This window comes from Myotis daubentonii, chromosome 3 (genome assembly GCF_963259705.1).
Source record: "Myotis daubentonii chromosome 3, mMyoDau2.1, whole genome shotgun sequence".
NCBI lineage: Eukaryota > Metazoa > Chordata > Mammalia > Chiroptera > Vespertilionidae > Myotis > Myotis daubentonii.
In genome coordinates this window covers 178,039,301-178,058,155 of record NC_081842.1, presented here as the reverse complement: position 1 = coordinate 178,058,155, position 18,855 = coordinate 178,039,301, and the positions used below count along the sequence as shown (strand labels likewise).

Here is an 18,855-nt window from a genome sequence, read left to right as displayed (position 1 = left end):
CTCTTTTCACTGTGTTTTCTTTTCTTTTTTCTTTCTCTCCGTATTTATCCTGCTTTGGTTTCCTTGATTTTGGCTTTGTGAGTTGATAGCTTTTACCAAACTAAGAAAAAATTTGGGTGTTGTTTTTTTTCAAATATTTATGATTGGATGTTTACTCCTCTGTCAATTTTATGTTGTTGGGTGTCTGGATTTTGTGGTCTTTCTCTCAGGAGCTATTTTTTCTGTTAGGTGTTAATGTACTTTTGGCTGAGTTTTATCCTGTAGAGTCTTTTCTAAAAACTTCGTTAGAGAAGGATCAGAACAGCCTTTACACCAGGACATTTCAGTCACACTTTCCAGGTATATGTCTGCGGAATGTCTGGAGTGATCCATGAGGACATTTTACTCTCACTTTAGTAACGCTGATGATCCTCAGCTCTGTGGGAATTCTGAGAACTTTTCAGCTCACAGCTCTCCCGTCCCTCTGCACCCGACATGGAAAGTCTGTGTACACATCCTATTGGGAGTCAACAGAGACGGAGTGGAGCCCTTGGGCAGATTTTCGGGGCTCTCGTTCTGCATAGCTACCCCCTCTTTGGAAGTCTGTGCCACCACAGCTCCCAGCCACCTCACATTCTCCGAATTCTGATCTCAGACTCCTCAGCTTGGTGAAGCTGCTGTTTTCCTTGGCATCCCTCTTTCTGCTCCGTGGCCTGGCATGTGCTCCCAGGCAGAAAGCCAGGATGATCCCGGGCTCACCTCATTGGTTTCCCTCCTCTCAGGCATCCGTCCTGCACTGCCTGTTGTTCAAGGCCTGAAAACAGTGGTTTCATGTATTTCTTTCTAGTTTTCTAGTTGTGTAAGGCAGGGGTATACAATTCATTATCTCCATCATGTTTTGAAGCAGAAACCTCTATTAATTTCTATTTCAACAAAAGTTTCTATCTTGATGTAGCATTTAGCTTTATCAGATACTTTTTATTCTTCAATATAAATTGATCATTTTTCTCTCCTTTCATAAAATATTGTGGTGAAATGCTCTCATAGATCTTCTATTATTAAAACATTCTTGAATGTAGTTCATGATGTATTTTTTCCACATTTTTATATTAAGTTTGGTCATACCTTGTTTAGAATTTTTGCTGCCCACATTCATAATGTGAGAGTAGCCCTCTGATGTTTGTTTCTCATAGTGTCTTTGATTGATTTTGTAACATAGTTATATTAGCTTTATAAATAACTTGAAAGTATTCCTTCTTCTTTAAGACTCTTGAAATACGTTGGAGTACTATGTTCCTTGAATATTTGTTAGAACTTTCTAGTATAATCATCTGGGCTTGAAGTTTTATTTGAGGGATGATTTTTACTACTGACTTAATTTTATTAATGATAATAAATCTATTAAGGTTTCCTATGTTTTCTTGAATCAGTTTTGATAAGTTCTGTTTTTCTAGTTAATTTTTCATTTCATCTGAATTTTCAAATTCACAGACATAATGTTGTTTATGTAATCTTTATTTCTTTTCTCTTAATGTCTGCTTTATCTGTATCTGTATCCGCCATTTTCATTGACGATATTTGGGTGGTTTTTGTTTTTTTGCCTTCACTCCTTTTTTCCTCCCCTCAATTATGCCAGAAGTTTCTGTTTCATAGAACATGTTTTTATAGCCATGTTTGGCTCTGTTGATTTTCTAAATTTTATCTTGTTATTCTATGTCTTATTGGCTTTTATCTTTACTACTTCTTTTAGATCTCTTTCAGATTAATTTATTAATGTTTCTCATAATTTCCTAAGTTGGCTGCTTAGGGTATTCATTTTCAGACATTTTTCTGTTTCAAAACTAAATTTTTCTGTAAAATACCACTTTACCAATCTAAACTCTGCATGGATTGTAAAACATTCCCTTTTTCTCTCCACTTATATGAGTATATAGAATTGAGTTTGTTGACTGTAGTTGAGTCATTTAATACCTCAGCAGTGATATTTCTTATTATCCTATTGGTTTGCCTGTTAAAATTTTGAAAGTACAATAAAATCTTTAAATATGTATCTCCTTTTAAGTGCTATTTGTTTTGGAGCTCTCTTATATATTTCACACTATGTTGTTCCCTCCATAAAATTGAATGAATGGTGATATTCTTCTTGGACTTAAACTTTTTATCATTATGGAATGTTCCTCTTTGTCATGCTAATATTTTTTATTTTGTACTTTACTTTGTCTGATATTTATTTTGTTATTTTAAAGAAATGTGTTTGTTATTTTCTTTTTCAATCTTTTTTAAAAACACACACACACCACTTTATCAAATTTAAAAAAATACCTGTATTGGAAACAAGCTGTAGTTTAATTTTAACCCGAATGTAATTATTATTTTAACTAATTGTGGAATTCAGCTCATTCACACTTGTTATAATAACTGAAATAATTGGTTTTATTTCTTCTATCCTTTTTTTGTTTGTTTTTTATAGTACATTACCCATTTTCCATTTCCTTTTTATTTTAGTTGCTTTAGTTTGGTTTCAATGATTTGTTAATTTTCTCTTTATTCCGTTTTTGTCCCTTGTTATTTTAAGAGTTCTATAAGCTTTTTGTTTTCATTATTGATTACCTCCTCTGTGCTTTCAACCAACATTAAACTTACATTGAAATAGTTGCTCTGAACCAATTATATTTTGGTTATGTTCTTTTTTAAGTACTATCCTCAGAGAACATATATGGGAAGTTCACTTTTTCAATCCTTGCATGTTGAAAATGTTTTCTTTTTTCCTTGACAGCTGAATAATATTGTGTCTGGGTATAGGATTCTTGGATCATTTTTCTTAATAGTCTGTACATTGTTCCACTGTCTTCTACATTCCAGAGCTGTAGATGAGAATTCCTTAGCTAGTCTAAATCTCTTGCCTTTCTAAGTAACTTATTCTTTCTGTCTGGAAACTTGTATAATTTTCTGTTTATGCTTGAAATTCAAGTATTTCCTGGATTCACTTCCTGGATTTAATGAGCCTTTTAATCTACAGGCTTAAATCTTGCTTCAGTTCAGTATTTTAAAAAAAATTCTAGTAATGTATTTACTTAATTATAACAACTCCTTCATCTGTTTCTTTTTTTTCATTTTTTTTTTCTAAATAAAAATCTCTTCTGGAATTCCTGTTATTCTCATGTTAGGCTGCTGAGACTGCTCTCCGAGCCTCTAATTTCTTCCCTCATTATCTCTCTCTCTGTGTCTTTGCTATGGGTAGTAACATATGTCATTCTCTTGCTCTTCTAGATCATTAATTTGATTTTCAATAGTGCAAGTAGTTTTCTTAGTTTTTCTGCAGAAATTTAAAGTTTAACATTTAAAATCAGTGTTGTTAGTTCAGAAAAATCTTTCTTTCTTGCATTCTTCTTCTGATTTCTCATTGCTTTCATTATTGATGTTCTCTTTCAATTTTTTCATCACTTCTGCATCCATAAGACCTGTCTTATAGATGCTCTAATGATCTTCTCCAAGGTGAATTTATCCTCCTAAGTTAGGTATTGTTTTCACTTTGCCTACTCCTCATTGAGCTATGTTATTCTGAGGCTCACCTATGTTGGTACAGTCTCTTTGACACTGACAAATCTGAAAGCAGTGCAAGGCACAGCAGTTGCTCCCCGGGCATTCTAGATGGCAGTGAACCCACAGTGAGTGCCTTTCGTCCTGGTGGAAGCAGTACTCCTCCCAGCTCAGGGTGGGGGTTGGTGGGGTGGGGAAAACCCTTTGTTCTGCTACAGAGACCTTGGCTTTATTCGCTAACAGTGTAATGTCATATACTTTCTCTCTTGTAGAGATTTTTCTGGGGCACCTGTGGCCTCAGATGCACTCTCTAAATTTTCCTAATTCCGTTGCTTTTGCATATCCATATTACCCAATAGTTTATTTAAAGAAACCCCAATGAAAAGGACTCTAATAGTGTGCCATTAATCCTGATAGAAAATGGAGTTGCCAGAGGCATCTACAGCCAAAAAATTTCCTGCCTCCTCGGTTCAGTCATCTTCACTCCAGACATTCTCTGTCCACGTAATCCGACTTTCTGTGAGGACTGAGGAATCTTTCTCCTTGCCCTTATTGGGGGGAAAACCTACTTGGAATAACTTAATTATGCCTTAAAGTGTTGAGTTGTTTCACTATTGATCTGTTACAAACCACAACCAATGCTCAGTGACTTAAGACAATAATCATGGGTAGCTCCTTTAGGCTGTGCTCTGCTGGGTGGTTCTTCTGCTCTAAGATGGACTTTCTAACTTCGGTTTTGGTTGCCTGGGTTTTCTGATCCAGGCTAGGCTTGGCAGTCATTGCTCTTCTCCACTGATATACTTCTTCTGGGCCTAATGGGCCATCCCAAGCAGTATCTTCTCATGCGGATGCCGGAAGTGCAAGAGAGCAAGCAGAAAAGACATCATGCCTCTTGAAGCCTAGACTCAAACCAGCATGGACAGAATACAAAGTCTAGAAGTAGGAAAGGAGATCCTCCTACAGTGACAGGGGGAGATGAGAGGAGGAGAGAATATAGCACTACAAATTACATGGCAAAGGATGTGGATATATAGAGAGCCCTAGACTGGGGGCCAAAACCTCAACCTACCTCAGCTGATAAGAATGATAATGCAATATCCTCAAAGGAGAGAGCTGTGAGTTTAGCTTGGAGGTAGCAAGGACATTTTGCAGAGGAGGTCAGGCTGACGTTGGACTTGGACCATAAGAATGATTTGAAGTTTGCATGTCGACAAGGATGAGTGCAAGGAGCAGTGATCAAGGAGCAGTCAAAGTAGAGGCACAGAAATCTGTACATGAATGAGGCATTTGGGGAAAGAAGAGTTGTCCTAGGTGGTTTGATCATTAGGAACAACCCTTCCACATCACCCTTTCCTCCACCCATTGCTCTTTCCAGTGAGCTGTCGGAGCTTCCAAGGAGCTGGGATTTCAGGCATTGGACCTAGAGGAGTTAGCCTGCTGTGTACTCTTCAGAACATGCTACACAGGTGGTTGCCTTCTCTCTACCTCCAACAAATTTATCTTGCTTAAATCAGGTGAAGGATTTAGCACATACCTATTACATTTCTACTGGCACTGTCATGCCAATATATCCAGGGCGTTTATCTTAGCTCATTGTGTTCTGCCATCTGAAAAAATAAATTTATTAATAATAAATTCATTGGCTTTCAAAATGTAGACCTCATAAAATGTCACCTCCTCTAGGGAGCCCTCCTTGAAACTTTCTCCCCTCCTCTCCCCACCAGTTCCTATCAGGTACTCCTGTTATAGGTTCTCATTTTTCTTTCCATTTCCTTCAGGACATTTTGGCTATTTGTTAGTATGTGATTTTAGGTATGATTGTTTGATTGATTTCTGTCTCCTTAATGAAACTGTCAGCTTACATGAGAGCAAAAAAACAGGTCTTTTGCATACCACTGGTTCCCCACGGTCCAGCACAGTGCCAGGGTCATAGTAACTGAAATCTAAATGTTTAGTGATGAATGAGTGAATCCATGTGAATGGCTGAATGAGATGCACCTAGTTGGGTGTATGAAATAGGTTTCTCTTTAAAATTACAGCAACCCTAGCCAGTTGTGCTTAATGGTTAGAGCATCTGCCTGTGGACTTAGGGTCCTGGGCTTGATTCTAGTCAAGGGCATGTATCTTGGTTGCAGGCTTGATCCCCAGGCCCTGGTTGGGGGGCTAATGCATGGGAGGCAACCAATCAATATGTCTCTTTCACATTGATGTTTCTGTCTCTCCCCCTCCCTTCTACTCTCTCTAAAAAATTCAATGGAAAATATCCTTAGGTGAGGATTAACAACAATAACAAAAAAACAAACAAACAGAAAAAAACTACATGAGCAACCCAGGTTTACCATTTAGCTGTGACAAGGTGAACAAATCATTCTTTAGTGCTTCTGTTCAATCAGTATTCATCATGGTTTGACATATGGCTGAATGTGGACTAGGTACTAATGACACAGAGATGATTAGGGCTGATTTTGCTCTGAAGGAGTTGCTGGTTTAGTGGGAGAGATGGAGAAGTGAGTGGGCAAAGGCAGTTACTATGATAGGTGTTAAGAGGAGGATATGATAGGAACTTGGCGAAGAGGCTTTGCCTTCCACAGACTCCTTGGGAAAAAGGGACAATGTGAGCTGAGTCATAGATTCTAAGTAGGAGTTAGATGCATAACAGAGAAGAAAACTGTGGGCAGAATGGAGCAAAGGACTCAGTGCACAGGGAAGTCAGAAATCAAGGCCCCCTCTGGGAAACTTTAAATAATTCAGTAGTGCAGAATGGAGCAAGCATTCCAATAGGAATGGCAAGCGGAAACTGGAGGTCATCATGCTCCTACTACAAAGGGTCTTTTAAGCCCTGCCGAGGATTGGACTTTCTCCTACAGGGAATCAGAAATAATCAAAGGATTTCGATTAGGGTTGATAGCATCAGATTTTATTTTATGAAGTTTGAACATGTGTGGAAAACAGCTTGGAAGTCAATAGGACTATAGGGAAGATAAATAAAGAAGTAGTTAATCACACAGCATGAGAAGGGCTGTGATAGAGGATCGTCACATGTTCTAGGAGTTCAGAGGAGATGTACCCACTCAGAACTGAGGACTCAGCCCAGATTCAAGGAAGTGTTTGTGTTATCAGGGTGAAGAAGCTGGGAAGAATTTTCCAATTAGTCGTAGGGCAAAGGCACAGAAATATGCAAGAACATGATTGTTTTTTAGAGAACTGTAAATGATATTTTATTGCTTGAGTGTAGAATACTAAAGGTGAATGGATGAGAAATGAAGCTGGAGAGGAAAACACCTAGCATTCACATCTTCCTCCTATTAAATATTGCTTTATACTGGAGTGACTGTATATACACCAGGCATTTTTTCCCCTTTTATTAGATTTATTGGGGAAATACTGGTTAACACAATTATATAAGTTTCAGGTACACACTTCTATAATACAGCATCTGTACACTGTTCCAGGCACTTTAAAAAAATTTTATTGCCAAAACCGGTTTGGCTCAGTGGATAGAGTGTCGGCCTGTGGACTGAAAGGTCCCAGGTTCGAGTCCGGTCAAGGGCATGTACCTGGGTTGCGGGCACATCCCCGGTAGGAGGTGTGCAGGAGGCAGCTGATCAATGTTTCTCTCTCATCGATGTTTCTGACTCTCTATCTCTCTCTCTTCCTCTCTGTAAAAAATCAATAAAATATATTTAAAAAAAATTTATTATGGAGAATTTTGAACATGTACAAAACAGGGTAGTATAACACATACCACTTACCTGTTACTCACCGCCGCAACCACCAACTCATGGCCAATTCTGCCCCATCCACAATGCCATTCACTTCCCCTTCTCTTATGATTTTGAAGCAAATTCCCGATAGTATATCATTTTATACATAAAGTAGAGGCCCAGTGCACGACATTCGTGCACTGGAGGCGGGGGTCCCTCATCCCAGTCTGCACCCTCTTGCAGTCCGGGATCCCGGCTTAGGCCTGCTCCCCATGATCCTTAGCACTGCCGTGGGGGCAGGAGTGGCTCCCGCCACCACCGCTGCTCTGGTCAGCTAGAGCCTGGCCTCTGGCTGAGGGGCATTCCCCCTGTGGGAGCACACTGCCCACCAGGGTCAGCTCCTGCATTGAGCGTCTGCCCCCTGGTGGTCAGTGCATGTCATAGCGACGAGTCATTCCACCTTTCAGTCAATTTGCATATTAGCCTTTTATTATATAGGACTAGAGGCCCAATGCATGAAATTCGTGCAAGGGTAGGCCTCCCTTCTCCTGGCTTTGCAGCCCCGGGCCCGCCCCCATCCTGCACCCACCTTGGCCTGGCGCTGCCTGCATCTGCCACCACATTCCCCCCCCCCCCCGGTTCCCCAGTTCTGTGGAGGCCCCCCCCCACCAATCAATCGACCAGTGGCTCTAGGCCTCCATTTGTGGTGGGATCGTGGGGCGATGGCAGGCCTGGTGCCAGTGCGTGGTCGTCTGGAAGGTTGTTCAGCCATTCATTAGATTTGCATATTACGCTTTTATTATTATAGCTAGGATAGCTCACTCTGTATCTCTATAAGAAGACTTTTTTGAAATGTAACCACAATTAGGAATATCATACCTAAAACAATATAGTACTCAATATCATAAAATATCTGTCAGCAGTGTAATTTCTAATTATCTCACAAATGTCATGTAAATATAAATACACATACAAATATTTATATACATTGTTCGATCAAGATTTAAAATAAAGGGCTGAGACTCATGAAAGTGAAAGCAGGTACTCAGTCATTAATGGGTGTCATCGGGGACTTTTGATCTAAACAGGCATATATAATTACCTAGGTAGGTTTATTCTACTTCTTTTACACTACTGCAGCTATCTGGGCAGCTAGTTGGAATAACATAAAGGAAGCCTAGCTCATATTATTTTTTCTACCTCTCTCCCATTTTCTTAGATCTCTCTGCTCCCTGGTGTGCAAGTGGACATACTCGGCAGAGAAAGGCTGGGATGACAGTTTCTGGAAGATGATTGGTCTGGAAGATTTTGTTTCCGATAATTACAGCAAAATAGGTAAAAAACAAAAACACAAACAAACCAAAAAAAAACCTGGACAGTGATTATGTCTATGTATGCTAGTATATGAGGATATTGGTGGGGGGTTTTTATGAATTAAAATGCAGGGGCCTAGCCCTGTTTTAAAAAGTTAAGATGAGTAAGTTAAGATGGTAGGCCCTTATGGTGGGGCTTACAGGAACTGAGTGGAGATACCAGCTATGAAACTGCACTGAAATATAAAATCTTAGACATTGGGCTAGGGACTGATGAAGATATTTGCACAGAGAAGCTAGGAATAGCATAATCAAAAAGGCGCAGGGTGTACCGAGGGAGGCATATGCATCATTTCCAGTCATTACAAGTACAGTGTTTGTGAGTTAGGTTCAAGGTATCAAGCAAGGTCATGAACAGAAACAAATAATTGAAGAGATGAAAATGAGAAGAATCAGGAACAAAACAGAAACTGGAACATGAGCCAGCGGTTTTTGACTAAGGCTATAGGGTTTCAGACTTCCAGTTTTTTGTGGCATTGACTGGATCATAAAGGTGACTAGTCAGGGTTTGCCTGGTGAAAAGAATTCAGATACTATGTTTATATAACAATAGCTGACATTTTCAAGTTTAAGGTTTGCATGTTCATTTCACAAAAAGTTTATTTCCTGTAGTTACCACTTAGAATTCCTGTAAGCTGTTATCAGGTAAACAATTACGCCTGATTAAATAGAATTACATCTGTAATGTTTAGTGTTTTGGCTAGGATGTAAAAAGAAAATTTTAAAGTAGAGTGGCTAGGATGTTGTAAAAATAAAATTTTAAAGTACAATGGCTAAGACAAGATAGAAGGTTATTTTCATTTCATGTGATAGAATAGAGATAAGTGACTATCAGAGCAGCTCTGCTGTTCTCACACTACAGCCTCCACCGTGGGGTCCAGGATGGCTGATCCAGTTCTCATCAATTCCCAGCCTGTGAGGGGATGTGCTTTTGGGGGGAGCATAACATGGAAATAGCCCATGCCACTTCTGATCACATCCCATTGATTGGCACTTGTTCTTAAGGCCCCACTGGGCTTCAGGGTGGCTGGGAAATGTAGTTATTGGCTGGGCAACGATGGATCCGTTCATGTGACCAGCTAAATATTGAGCCACCCTTGATAACTGAATCACATAGCAGGCTATTTTAGTTCAGCCTTTCTGTGGTGGATTCCTCATGACAGTGCTGTTAAAGTTCAGGAATATGATAGAGATATGAAAGATCCTAGTAGCATCAGTATTGCTGCGTTTGAGAGAATATAGCTTTGTTTCTGTGGTCTGTTCAACTACCAATAAGTAAGTCCAGGGGAAAGAACAAAGCCATGTAATGTGCAGAAAGAGCCCTTTCTGAAATTCTGGGGCTCAGTTGAAACCATCTCAGGATCTGAGCTGGTAGAGAAGCGGGAGGAGCTCGGGACCAGGGGAAGCGAGGAAGAAGCAAAGCCACCATCATTCATCATCACCTACTATCCACGTCCTTTGACAGAGGATTTATTTTATATGTTGTCTTGTTTGCCCCTCACCAGCCTATTTGCATAGCTATTCCTATTTTACAGATGGGAAAACTGAAATCCAGTTCCTTGTGCACTCGTAAATTGTAGACTCAGTATTAGAACCGGGTCTCTGACTCCAGTTTTCTACTAAAGCAGACTGCTTCCCTTGGAATATACGAGGCTGAGGGAACTCGTGCAGCTATATGGTTGGCCTCCAGTGGGGCTAGGCAGCAGTTCAACATTTAGCACCCAAAGCCAACCTTAGCTAGATGGGAACAAGTGCAAATATAATCACATTGCGTACGAGGCCATGAACATAAGGATTTTGGGGAACACATTCAGCCCAGGGTCACAGTGCGCTGGTCATTAGAGCTAAGGCATGGCCACCAAGTTCTCAGTCCCCAGTCTGGTGTTTTGGAGGCGGCTCCCCCATGAGCTTCCTACTTTGATGAAGAACTATCAGGATTACGTGTCAGGGGAGAAGCTCTTGTGCTGTAACAAGGTTGCAAAGTGAGCCTGGAACACTGAACTGGAGCTGAGGTAGTTGTAGTTCTGGCACTGTGTGAACTTTGAGAAGCTTCATGTTGTTTCTGTATCTTGTTTCTGTAGTCATGCCTAGGAGAGACATAACTAATGGTAGTTATCACTTCTCAGACATGGTACTATTGAATTACAGGCATTACATTTTTAAATTTTCAAAACTGTGTGATGGAGTTATTTTTACTTACCCTGTCCAACAGCTGAAAACTAAGTTTTAGAAAGTGGAAATGTGCCTAATGAATGGTCACACAGTTTGCAAGTGGTAGGCACAGAATTCAAACCTATGTTTGGGTGATTCCAAATCCTGCTCTAACCATTTTGCATGCTGACTTCCTGATAATATTATGTGCCTATAGTAGGTAGCAAATAAATAGTACTTTTCCTTCTTCTATATTTCGAGCACATTTCTGTGTGCTTTTGCATACCTTGTTGCAGGTAATTCTCATAACCAGTGACAAAAATACATATTGTTACCTTGTTCACAGATGAGAATCAGAGAGATAATCTAGTAATTTCCTCTAACCACATGCAGAGCTAATAAGTGATGTTAGGATTGAAAACTTCTCAGTGTGAGGGCCTAGGAGGAACTAATATTATATTGGAATACAAATGTCAGTGTCAATGACTTAATTGTTCAAATGATTTTTAAAATTTATATTGCCCCCCCAAAAAAATTTAGTTGCTCTTCCCTGAGCATTCCCATGCTGTGCTGAACCTAGCTTTTTACAGTACACGTTGATGACCACTTTACATGTCTCTATTCCACACTAGACTGTGAGCTTCTTGATATCTGGATTTTCATGTATTTGCCTTTGTATTCCTGGTCCTGGCATAAGGCATGACACATTTTAGTAATTAAACTACTGTTTGATTAGTAAGTGGATAAATTAATAACTGGGACGGCTGGTACTGGGATATTGGTGCCTTTTGCCATTAAAACTGAAATGATGTTTACTGTTTTTAGCAGTATCTTGGGTGACTTGGACCCAATTTCAACTCTGATTTTCTGATTAATAGTAAGTCCTCGAATAATGTCATTTAGTTATAATTTTGATTAGAAAAAATATCTGTTCCCACTGGGGCACTAACTGTATGGAGTTTGCATGTTTCCCCACGTGTACAGGGTACTCTGGTTTCCTCCCACCTCCCAAAGGTGTGCACATTGGGGTATCTCATGGTCCCAGTCTGAGTGAGTGAGGGGCACTGTGAGGGGCTCTGTGATGGAACAGCATCCTGTTCAGCACTGGCTCCTGCCTTGCGCCCTGAGCTGCCTGGAGAGGCTCTGACCAACTGTGACCCTGAACTGGAATAATTGGGTTTGAAATAATCATACATAATCATCTTATTTGTTTTTATTAACCTTTCTTAAATATATATATATATCCACATTTATTTTGGTGTTTAATATTAGAATTATACAAGAGGCCCAGTGCACAAATTTGTGCACCAGTGGAGTCTGTTGGCCTGGCCTGCAAGATCGGGCCAAAACCCACTCTTCAACATCCCCTGAGGGGTCCCAGATTGCTAGAGGGCGCAAGCCAGGCCAAGGGATCCCACCAGTGCATGATCGGGGCTGGGGAGGGACACAAAAGTTTGGCCAGTTTGGCCAGCCAGGGAGGGACTGTGGGAGGGATCCAGGGTATGTCTGGCCCGTCTCGCTCAGTCCCAGTTGGCCAGACACCAGCAAGCTAACCTACCAATTGACGTCAAACAACTGGTCAACTGGTCGACTGTCTGCCCCCTGGTGGTCAGTACATGTCATAGAGAGCAGTTGAGCAACCTTAGCATATCATTCGCATATTGATTGGTTGAACAGATGATCGGACACTTAGCATATTAGACTTTTATTATATAGGATTAGATCTTTATTTAGAAGTTTGGTGATATTTATGTGATTAGAATATGCCAGAGGAACTTAACTCTTGTTTATGTTAATTAACATAGGGTAAAATTAGTTTTGTTATACATCGTTTTGCTTAAAGTCATATTTTCCAAGACCCTGTCAACGACATAAGAACTTAACTATACTTTAACTTTTTGATGCTTTCCTCCTCTTCCACGAGATTCATGTTTATTTTAATGTTTATATTATTAAATTTCTATTGAGGTATAATTGACATATAACATTGTATTAGTTTGAGGTGTACAAAATAATGTATACATTGCAAAATGATGGTTACTACAATAGGTCTAGTTACCACCAGTCACCATAAAAAGTTACAAATTAATTTTTTTCTTGTTATGAGAATTTTAAATATTTACTATCCCAGCAACCTTCAAATATGCACTACAATGCCATTGATTATAGTCTACTAGTAGATATTGTAATATTGTACACAACATCTTCATGACCTATTCATCTATCCCTCTCTCCCCAACAGCTTTCTCTCATTTCGCCCTCCCCATTTCCCCTGACAACCAACACTCTATTCTCAGTATCCATGAGTTTCTCTTTGGGTTGTTTTATTTTGTTTTGTATTTTAGATTCTTCTTATAAGTGAGCTCATATTGTATTTGTCTATCTCTGTGTGACTTAATTTCACTTAGCATAATACCCTCTAAGTTCATTTATGCTATTGCAAGATTTTATTCTTTTTAATGGTTCAGTAATATTTCATACTACGTCTACATTCATCCATCAATAGATACCTAAATTATTTCCATATCTTGGCTTTCCATAATAATAAAAGCATAATATGCTTATTAGACCAGACATCCTTCCGGACAACCTTCCAGATGAAGCTGGGGCTGTGAGGGAAGCCCGGGTCCCAGGTGCCTGCCAGTGGCCAGAGGGAAGCCCAGGTCCCAGGTGCCAGAGAGAAGCCCAGGTCTCAGGTGCCAGAGGGAAACCAGTCCAGCAGCCAGGGGAAGGAATGCCACCTTTTGCATGAATTTCATGCATCAGGCCTCTAGTTATAAATAATGCTGCAGTGAACATAGGGTTAAACATATTTTTGAATTAGTGTTTTAGTTTTCTTTGGATAAATACCCAGAAGTGGAATTGCTCGATCTTATGGTAGTTCTATTTTTAATTTTTGTGGAATATCCATACTGTTTTTCACAGTGGTTGTACCAATTTACACTCCCACCAGTAGTGCATAAGGGTTCTCTTTTCTCCATATTCTCACCAACATTTGTCATATCTTGTTTTTTTGATAATAGCTATCCTAACAGATATGAGATGATGTCTCATTGTGGTTTTAATTTGCATTTGCCTTATGATTAATGATGTTGAGCATCTTTTCATGTGCCTGTTAGCCATCTGTATGTTTTCTTTGGAAAAATGTCTATTCAGATCCTTTGTCTATTTTTAATCAGATTTTTTTTTAATTTTTGCTATTGAGTTGTGTGAGTTCTTTATATAATTTGAGTATTAACCCCTTATTGGATACATGCTATGAAAATATTTTCTTTTACCCATTGGTTGCCTTTTAATTTTGTTGATGGCTTCCTTTGCTCCGTAGAAGCTTTTTAGTTTGATTAGTATATTAACTCTGCTAATAGAGAAATACCTACAGGAAATATTCATTAAAAGTCCATAATGTTCATCTAGCAGAAAATTTCCAGAGTAACTTTATTAGATTTTGCCTGTTAAGTTAATGGATTTTTAATGGATGTCCTAAGAAGACATATCATTAACCAGAATATTGCCATCCATGAATTAAAACTTACCCATTCATCAAAATTAATTGTGATATTTCCTTTGATTTTCATTTCTGGTGACTTGAACTTGGAGTTTCAGTCTGAACCAAAAGTGGAAGATGCTGAGAAGGATGTTAACTCTAAGTGTGACTTTCAGAAACTCCTTTGGAAGCTACCTGCAGACATTCTTTAGCAATTCTTGGAACTCTGAAAAGTGAATCTCAGCAGCCTCCCTATGAAGTGTTAAACATTTCCAGTGGACTCATTGCCCGTCAAGATGTGGGCAATAGAGTGCAAAACCTTTTAGCAGATTTGAGCAGTGTGTCGTGGATTTGAGCATTAATACAATTACCATAATTCGCTCCATGTGGAGCTTTTAGCCAAGTCTTTACCAGCCTTCCTGGACTCGTGCAGTAAATAAATGCTTTCCCCGAAAACTGAACACCTCAGCAACTGATGGTCTTATGGAGGGATATTTTTGAAATAAATTATTTATGAACTGTAAGTTAAGGATCAAATGCAATATTTATATGGTGCATTTCAAGGACAGGGGAAGAACTTTTTCATTGTTTTAAGTAACTACATGCAAGTTTTCAAAACTGAATGTTACTGCAGGGAGGTATTTGGATGGTGTGGTTTGGGAACATTATAAAAGTAAGGAGAAAACTTTTTTTTTTTTAGTCAAAATAATATAGTAGAATTTTTTTTACAATTGAAACTATTCAAATTGATTTAATGTTCAGAATTAATGAAGAAAACATAAACCCAGGTTCTGTAAGGAATTACATATCCATAGTCCAATAAAATGATCTGTGTCAATAAATGTTGACCTTCAATTCCATGTGGCTCATTCCCAGGTTACCTATCTAATCCTAAACATCTATCAAAAGCAAACAGGAAGGAAGTGATCAGCAGGGAGAGAGTACCCTTAGGCAGATAAGCAACATCCCACCTGTTCTAATCGATTATCCAGGCTGGCTTCAGCATGGCCCCGTTGCCTTCTTACTTCCTGGGAAAAGTGCTTCAGTGTTTTATTGGGGTAGGCAGGCCTCTCTATGAACACTCGTGTGTACAACATGGCTGAATTATAGAGTGATTGTTTGCATTACAGGAAGAGCTTTGTTAAAGAAAGGGGTGCAGTGTGTTGGCTTATAGGTCATTCATTATTTGGGATCAGGGAAGCCAGGCAAAGAGGAAACACATAGCCCAAGTCGAAGGAGTTAGTGACTGTTAAGTGAGAGGCAGAAATGAAGACAAAGAATATGTGAGGAAGACAGTTCCTCGAGGGGAGGGAGGCTGCACTTTTTCACAGGTTTTCTTTCCCTCTATGAGACTGTATAAGCATCAGACACTGTGGGCACAGTCATCTGGCACATAGTAGCTACTGATGAGACGCTACTACTGGGTTACAGAAAGTGATTTCATCTTGTAAACTCAGTGTTTGCAGTCTTCTTTTCAATAACGTATTTGGCACTTAACACATTTCGGATAGATCATGAGAATTCCCACTTCATATTACACAGTGTTCTACAAATTATCAGACTTTAAAAAGATATTAGCTTGTAAAAACATGTAATAAATAACTTCAAAATACAATGGGTATTTAATTTTAAAGCGTGCCTTTAACATTTATGTAAAATGTTTGTTGTACTCGTTCAATAGAAACTTATCTGGCCACTGGGTAAAGCTAGCAATAAAACTACTGGTCCGCAATTTGTTAAGAAGGGACTCCCACGGAAGGCATCCTCCAACCTGAATGGTAGCTGCAGCAAGCCTCATTCCTGTAGCAGACATGGAGACCTTGTCCTGGCGGGGATATCACAGACTCTTTCCATAGGGGAAAAAGAACAAAAATAAAAACTTATTTTAGGAGTATTGAGAATATCCCTTCTCCTTAGAGCAGTGGTTCTCAACCTTCTGGCCCTTTAAATACAGTTCCTCATGTTGTGACCCAACCATAAAATTATTTTCGTTGCTACTTCATAACTGTAATGTTGCTACTGTTATGAATCGTAATGTAAATATCTGATATGCAGGATAGTCTTAGGCAACCCCTGTAAAAGGGTCGTTCAACCGCCAAAGGGGTCGCGACCCACAGATTGAGAACCATTGCCTTAGAGTAAAATAAACCCCATAGTTAACTCCATCTTTAAATCTACATTTTACAGATTTTCGTCCTGTAGGCTTAAACCTGTAGGTAAAGTATATGATGAGAACACAGATGCGGCAGTACTTGCTGCTGTTCTGCTCTGAAGTCTAACCAGGTGAGAACAATCCACAGAGCCACCTAAAGCAAAGTGCAGTGTTGGCTTTGGTTAGACTGAAGTAAAGGGCAGGGGGATCCTACCTGTCTTTCAAACCTAGCTGGACCTTGGGACCTGAGTGACACTGACTCAGTGCAGTCATTGACCAAGGAGCTGGAACAAAGAGACCAGAGGCCTGGCTGGGCTCACTTCAGCACTTGGTCTGATTAATTCAGAAACTCAAAGCGCCCACTGGCCTGCGTGTAGGTAGTTTAAGAAGAGAAACTACCTGCCCAGCCTGTGCTGACTCCATTTCAAGGGTGTGGCTCTACTTCCTGGTTAGCATGGCCCCATGGATGTTGGATTTTTAAAAAATATATATTTTTATTGATTTCAGTAAGGAAGGGAGAGATAGCAATATCAATGATAAGAATCATTGATCAGCTGCCTCCTGCATGCCCCTTACTGGGGATCGAGCCCGGCAACCCAGGTTTGTGCCCTGACTGGGAATCAAACCATGACCTCCTGATTCATAGGTCAATGCTCAACCACTGAGCCACACCAGCCAGGCCTTTTTTCAAGTCTCATGGGTCAACCAAGTGATTCTTCTTCTGATGGATAGAACAAGGAAGAGTGTAGAAGCAGGAGATGGCCAAGTTCACATTAGTGCTACTCTCTCCTGAAAGAGAGAAGAGGAAATCCCCTTGTAGAAACACATCTAAGGGGTTTTCACCAGCACCATTTATCATGACCAGTATTGGGAGCCAGAATCCAGCGATGTAATTTGTAGTTGTGCATATTATAAAATCCCTTTTAAGCTATTAATACACAATGTTCTGAAATCACCCAGTAGAACTGGGTATGTTTACAAGAATTCATGCATTTATTTCTTAGAATGTGAAACTCGTTTTTCATTTGGAGCTTTGTTGAACTGCTGCTGTGTGTTGGTATGACAAGCTATAGGAGCTGTCTTTAGTAGTTTATATCGGGAGGTCTTTGGCCATATCTTCTACACTCCTCGGGGCCTATCACTCTGTCTTCCATGTCCTGGGCCTTTGAGCTTATCCCATCTCTTCTCATCACCCTTCCCATTCCTGTTCAAGTGATAGAGCAAGGTCTTTCCTGTGATTGAGGCAAGTCCATGTTCTCTGAGTGTTGTACTGTCTTGTTTTACCCTTTAACACTTTTGCCTGATGGAGAATGACCTAGAGGTTTTCTCGTCAGTTAGTGACCCATCTAGTCATTTATCCTTCCATCCAACCACACCACTGAGTGCCAGGAACGGGGCTAAGCAGTAGAGATAGAGAAATGAATGCACCACAGTCAGTTGCCTTGGGAATCTCATGTCTGTGCAGTGGAGGGTGGGGAATAAGTGAATAAATCAATCATCTGTGTTTTTCAGTAAGTCTAGAGAGGTCCAAAATACTGTGGGAAGCAGAGAAGGAAGTCACTAACAACCACCGGTGATACTAAGGAAGGCTTCTCATGAGATGGCATTTGAGATGTGCCAGAAGGTTATGAGTGGTCGTTTACCACAGAAAGAGAGCTGACCTCTGAGGAAGAACCAGTCGTACAGGCAAGGACATGGAGGCAGGGAGGAGTGTGAGGTCTCTGAGTTGCTGGGTGTGGCTGGAGCAGAGTGGGCCTGGGGTGTGATAGGAAGGGGACTGTGTTTAATTTCTAATGGGACTTCTATCTCCCTTGAAGATGAGGTCACTGATAAAAGACCGCATAACAAGAGTAGCCCCATTGCTCTCAAGAGATAGTTCCAATTGCTACCCCTGCCAGTGCTATGAAGAAAATTGAGGGCAGTTTTAGCAGTTAGTTTTATAGTTCCTGTGAAGATGTGTGTGTGTGTGTGTGTGTGTGTGTGTGTGTGTGTGTGTGTGTGTGAGTCTGTCTCTGTGTCTGTGTCCCAAGCCCATTTCTTTCCTTTACTCACTCACAGTATCCATTACTTCTCCCTCATTCCATAAGCTTTGTTATAAAACTGAAATGGGATATCAGATGTCATACAATAGTGTGGTTTATGAAGCCTGTAGACATGTTAGCTGTTATCATCTTTAAGTGTACCTCGGCACCTGGAGTACAACAGTCTTCACTCCCTCAACACTCTGCATCCAGCCTGTTGGGCCTGAAAGAAGAGACTGTGCTCCCCACTTCTCATCACCCTTAGATTCCCAGAAGTTCTGTTTCAGCTGCTGGCTCTTCCAGGAATAGCCCTGCAGAGCCAGAAGGGCAAGGAAGCAGTGATGACCACATCATGTTGTAAGGCAATGGTTTTCAAAGGTTTTGCTGGATATAAGGTTTCATGTAACTGCTCCTCCTTTCAGTATGGCATCTGGAAGATATTTGGAAGCCC

General features: G+C 40.1%; 1 protein-coding gene across 8 annotated transcripts in view; it reads left to right on the top strand.

Moving 5' to 3' along the window:
- The window catches only part of FGGY (FGGY carbohydrate kinase domain containing), a 412,333-nt gene that overhangs the window by 156,658 nt on the left and 236,820 nt on the right, over window positions 1-18,855 (top strand). For all 8 annotated transcript variants that reach the window (XM_059689387.1, XM_059689388.1, XM_059689382.1 and 5 more), the window contains one exon: window positions 8,443-8,558. In XM_059689387.1, coding sequence (XP_059545370.1) covers window positions 8,443-8,558 — 116 coding nt within the window. The remainder of the gene's footprint in view (window positions 1-8,442; window positions 8,559-18,855) is intronic.